This window comes from Equus caballus, chromosome 1 (genome assembly GCF_041296265.1).
Source record: "Equus caballus isolate H_3958 breed thoroughbred chromosome 1, TB-T2T, whole genome shotgun sequence".
Lineage (NCBI taxonomy): Eukaryota > Metazoa > Chordata > Mammalia > Perissodactyla > Equidae > Equus > Equus caballus.
This window is the reverse complement of record NC_091684.1, coordinates 170,543,450-170,548,965: the sequence shown is the minus strand read 5'-3', so window position 1 is coordinate 170,548,965 and position 5,516 is coordinate 170,543,450. Positions and strand designations below refer to the sequence as shown.

At 41.2% G+C, this 5,516-nt stretch overlaps 1 protein-coding gene across 2 annotated transcripts; it reads right to left on the bottom strand.

Moving 5' to 3' along the window:
* Positions 1-393: 393 nt before the first annotated feature.
* On the bottom strand, positions 394-4,762 carry RNASE10 (ribonuclease A family member 10 (inactive)). Of its 2 annotated transcripts, none has more exons than XM_014733443.3 (2): positions 4,627-4,762; positions 394-3,288 (listed from the first exon to the last, which is right to left on the bottom strand). In XM_014733443.3, the coding sequence occupies exon 2, from the start codon at positions 3,281-3,283 to the stop codon at positions 2,642-2,644; it is 642 nt and encodes a 213-aa protein (XP_014588929.1). In that variant the 5' UTR covers positions 3,284-3,288; positions 4,627-4,762; the 3' UTR covers positions 394-2,641. The 2 variants fall into 2 exon arrangements, with proteins under 2 accessions (XP_014588929.1, NP_001157459.1); NM_001163987.1 differs by having other exon boundaries at positions 2,642-3,288; positions 4,635-4,668.
* Positions 4,763-5,516: the final 754 nt, after the last annotated feature.

Below are 5,516 nucleotides of genomic sequence, written 5' to 3'. Positions count from 1 at the left end.
TTTTGAAACTTAGAATTTTTCAGATTTTAAAATGCAAAGTTGTGTGAGTCACATATTACTTAACACCCCTAGAACAGTCTATCTGAGGTAGTATTCATAACCAAACACATTGATATTTTCTCAGTGAAAGGTATAATGGGCATATAGCATAAATAAAGCATTAATGAAGATAAATAGCCTTGCATCATTCATGCAGGCAGATTTCACATCTAAATGAGTTTTGGAGCCACTTTGAAAGAAAACTTTTCAGTTTTCCAAGCTGTAGGGATTTAGGAACAGTGGATGAGGGACTGAGGACCTGTTGTACGGGCTAAAGCATATTCACTGGAAGTACAAAGAGGGAACTACATCAGAGCTGCAGGATTTGGTGAAAGTTTTGTGAATGAGACAGAATTTGGGTTATAATGAGTTTATTTTCTGTCCCTGGTAAGGGAGGTATCCACAACATCTCATCTACATGTTACATTATCTATGAAAGCTGTGTTTTTCTTCTTGAGCTGCTAGGAGCCCGCAGCGTGTTTTTTAGGTTGCTTTCCTGAGATAGTCTCCACAGTCGGATAAAAGCCTGACCACTGAGATTTGTCCAAAGTGACGACCGGAAGGAGGAGATAGGAGTATTCACTGGACAGTGTGAGAACCTACAGGAGAGACACTGGTGGGACCCTAGAAGAGGATGTAGTCTTTTCTCTGAGAGAGAGATGTAGGCTTCAATTCCTTGGTAGTTCCAGCCTCTTAATAGTTCATTCCATACAATGGATCCTTTGGCTTTTGGTTAAGAAGTCAGACTTGGAACTCTTTCATATTCCATTCCCATCCCTAAATGCCTTTGGTTTACCTACTGGACAAATTCCTCATATGGCTGGTTTTCTCTGACATCTACCCTTCTTTCCTCTCCTCTCACCTCACTTCTCATTTTCTCCCTTGCCTTAGGTAATATTTTGTCTGTTTCCCCTGAAAGAGATTCCCCATCAGGAAGAGTAGAAATATGACTTGGCCAAGTCCTCACCTCCCACCATTCTTCCATCCACCTCTAAAATGTCAGGGCAGCCCATAGATGCAGACACACTTCCTTCCCAACAACACTGTTCCTAAAAGATCATTGCCAAGAGAGGTGAGTCAGAGGTATGAAGGGAAAGGTTGAATCAGGGGAGTCTCAGAGGCAGCACCTTTAAGTGGTTACTTGCCTGTGAGGATAAAGAAAATTGGGGAATGAATGAAGAAAGAACAGGAAATAAAAGTCAGGTCAGAGTAAGACAAACCTTTTCTTCCAACCAGTCTCCCATTTGTGTATGTCCCTAACTCTCAAGTGTGTTACAGTCTAGGAAGGTGAAACAGAGAAAAATCTCAGTGGGGAGGAAATCTCAAAGTCGGTCACCCGGTGAATCCCCATTGCCATTTTCTCTGATTCCCTCCTGCGCCCATACATCTTTAACTACAGCATTTCTTGATAGATTTGAATTCAGAGGAAATAAGCTGAGGGCAGCCACTTACATCCTCTATTTATTCAAATCCATAGCTTGAGTAGATCCAATCTCTTCTCCGCTGAAATTATTCTTTCACTGACTTTCTTGTTCTTCAGTGCAAAAAAGTGGGAGAGGCTGAGTGAAAATAAGACTACCTCCAATATCATTCATTCTACATCTATTGAGCACCTAATGTGAGGACTATTCTACTTTCTGGACCTAATTTGGAAAAAAATATCTCTCTCTTAATGTCTATCCTCATCACTCTCTTGACCCACTCTCCCTCCAACCCCCTATGCCCGACTTTTTGACTATAGGACCAGCATCTTCTTACTTGGCATAGCATAAATGATCAGTGTTGGCTGAGTGAATTTCTAAAAAGATCCAGAAGAAGAACAGATGGGGCCCAAGAAGAAGAGGAAAAGGACAACAGAGGGAAGAGGGGGAAAAGAAGGAAAGGAAAGAGGCAGTTGGTACAAAATGGGAGGAAAGGAAAAAGTATTGAGGAGGCTCAAGAAAAAGAGTGCTGGGCTTGCCCCAGCACATGTTCTATCTTGGTCTGCAGCACCACAGCACCTTACCAGCAGACCCCTACACCTAGGCCCTACATTTTTTTCAAACTCAGAAAAAGAAACCCAATTCACATGGTTCTCCAGATGCAGTCACAGATAGAATCATTTTAATTTGCATCCATAGCAGAGAAGTGCTGTGTGGAAAGCCCAGGAGGCTGACGTGATTATCCTAGAGGCTCACGGCGGGTAGCAGGGAAGAACATGGGTAAAGGATGCATTAAACTCATGTAATCCATACCCAAAGACAAACAGAGCAAGGAGCAGACTGATGACCAGGATCACAGGAGAAACCAAGCAGTTCTTTACTTATCTCTTTCCAGGGCAGGAGATAAGATCCAAGAGATGGAGAACCTAGAGAGACTAGACATCATTACTTTCTTCTGCCACCTATAATTCCAGGAACAAAATGCAAGTTGGGTGAACCCGAGAGCAAAGAAGAATAATATTTTCAGAAGAAAATGATAAAGAATAGGCTGGTTTCTCTTCCCAGAACCTTTTTGCAGAATACCTAAGAGGAAGAAACAATGTGAGAAAGAAGTGGAAAGGAAGAGGAAGGAGAGAAGGTGAAGAGGAAGAGGAGGAGAAGTTGCTTCATTGTCCAGACCTTCATGTTATCTTGACCTTCATGTCATTACAGGATATAATAATGAACTTTTCAAAAATGAAAGTTAGGTAATTGCAGTGAGGAGTGACTTGGCCTGGTTTGGATAACTTGCAGAATGTCAAATCAAAAGGACGGGAGCTTTTGTGACATTTGGCTCCCTTGAGATCACAGGCAACAACAGGATTCTTACAGACAGCTTTGACTGTATCTAGTTCCTCATGGATGAATGTGTACTCAGGTATACATGTGTGGTTGCGCTTCTTCACCTTATGTGCCATTAGGGAATTGCATTCCCTGTTCATCAGGTCAAGCCTAAGATAGTCTTTGTCACTCTGAAAGAGAGCATCAGCTCTGAGCATCTTGTTTCCTCCAACTTCATCCTCAGCGAGGATAGTCTCTTCTGGCCACACAGGTTGAACCACTCCTTTGTTGCTAAGCAGCAGGGTTTCTGTGGTTCGGGTGCCATCTCCCTCCTTAGTGGTCTCGGCCTTCTCCTGTGAGTCACTGGACCAAAAGTCATTCAGTGATTGATCACTATCCTCCAGGACTGCTGCAGCCATCTGAAGCCCCAACCCCAGGCCCATCCCCAGGCCCAGCAACAGCAGCAACATCATGAAAAAGATCTGCACCAAAGTCAGCTTCATTTTACCTAGAGAGGAGGAAGGAAATGGAAGGACTGACTTTTGAGATGAAACTTGGCTCCAGTAGAGACCCTCGACACCCTAAACCCTGACAGCATTGTCTTTGGAGTCTCCTCTCCCTTTGCCACATTTCTCCATCCCCCTCAAGGCAAAGGTCCTTTCTCATTCTTTTCCCACTTCTCCTGTCCTCCCCACCACATTCCCTGTCATTGTGTAATAACGTATGGATCCTGCAGAATAGGAAGATGACCAGGGAAAGCAGTTCTGAAACTGGTTCACATATGAGGAATCAGTTAAGAAAGTTGATATCAGTTGCCTCTTAAATAGAATTTAGTTCCAAATAACCCAAGAGAATGGTTGAGAAAACAAGCAAGTATAGTGTCACATTTTCCTTGAGAGAAATTCTTGTAGAAAATCTTTTTCTCAATAAAGGACTAGGTTTACCACGAGACCATTTCTCTGTTTTTAGCCCAAATTCACTTTTGCTTATTCAAGTATCTATTACTCTCCCTATCCTTCCCACAAAAGGAATAGAAAATGTGCTATAGTCCATTCTCACTCCTAAGCTGAGGCCAGTGGGGCCAAGGAAGATGGGGAGATGCCCAATTTCACATCTCAGGACCCTGCTAAAACTACATCTTCTCATGCCAGATCCTTTCTACTACTAAAGATCTCTCAGCATTTGGGTATTTCCTGCTGATTAGTTTTATACTCTCAGGGAAAAAATAGAATAAAAATGAAACCGAAGAAAACCAAACGATTGACTTGATCTACTGGGATTCCTTTACTTATAAAGATCCTAATGAGAGCCGAGAGGACCATGCATCTTTGTCCTGCTAGGCCAGTCTCATCCCCCTATCAAAGAAAATAAAAATCCCTTCCCTACTAGAAAATAAAAATTACTATTAAAAAAATATTATTGAGGCAATTGATAAAATTAGATTATAGTCTATGGAGTAAATAAGAGTATTGTATCAATGTTTGATATACTGAATGTGAAAATTGTACTATGATTAAAGAGAATATCTTTGTTCTTAGAAAATGAACCCTGAAATATTACAGAGAAAAGGGGCATGATGTATGCAACCTACTCTCAAATTGTTCAAAATATTGATTATATGTATGTGTGTACATGTGTGTTTACAGAGAAGGAAAGAATATGATCCAAAAAATGTGAGAAAAGGTCTTTAACAATAATGTACCTGAGTAAAGAGTATTCTGGAGTTCCTTGTGTTATTATTGTAACTTTTCCCTAAAGTTGAAAATACTTCAAAAAATTTTTTTAAATTTTTTAAAAAGAGAGAGAGTTTCTCATGCTGTTCCCTGGGGCACCCACTGTGACTTACCTACATACCCAAATAGCTTCAAAGATTCTTGTGTTTTCCTGTTCAACAAGTTCTTCCCTCCCAGGGTTTCCTTCTCTCTGAGAAGTGCCCTGGATGCTGGTCCGCAGAAGAATGGTTAGCTCCTTGTGGTCCATGTACTCTTAAACCCAGGCTTACTTCCTAAGCCCACGCTCCCTTCCACTCTCCCTATCCAGCACTGAATAAACATGCTCAGCCAGTTCTCCTTCCTGCACCCACAAACACTTTGAAGTAGATCCAGACATCCAAGACAGGAAATGTCTCCAGCCTGGGAAACTGCAGATAGTTTTATTTTGGCAATCAATTCTTCTTCTCTTGAGTTACACCCACTATCCTGCGGTTTATACAGCCTGCCTTTGCCTGTGAATTTAAAACCAAATCATTTCCTTATATTCTCCACATGTACTTCCTTCAGCCCTTTCCTATCATTTCTGGAATGTCAAGATCTTGGTCTTTTATTTAGTTCATCTCTCCAACGTGGTCATTTTGCTTGTCACATTTTAGAACTGTATCATGTCTTCATTTGAAGATTTGGAATATCTGAGTCAATCACAAATTTCCTCTTATCTTTACCTATGAAGCCTATCCCAGCCCTCCACTCTCCACTCCATCTTTCCAACCCCAATGAATAACCACATTCCCATAGGAATATTCAGATTTTGCAAACCTGATAACTTAACCCTAAATAAGACAATAGTCAAGGTAGCACCATCACCATCAGTCCTGTAGCTTGGGTGAGTAAAACCAGAAGGGTTCCAATGTTAATTCTATTCACTTCTTTAGCTAAAAGTGACATCATGAGATAATATTTTTAAAAGCACTCTGCAGATTATTAAAGCACCAGAAAAACCCTCTCTACACATAAACAATAC

Coding starts and splice junctions, on each gene's coding strand:
- RNASE10 (XM_014733443.3), bottom strand. CDS start 3,283: ATGAAGCTGACTTTGGTGCAGATCTTTTTCATGATGTTGCTGCTGTTG.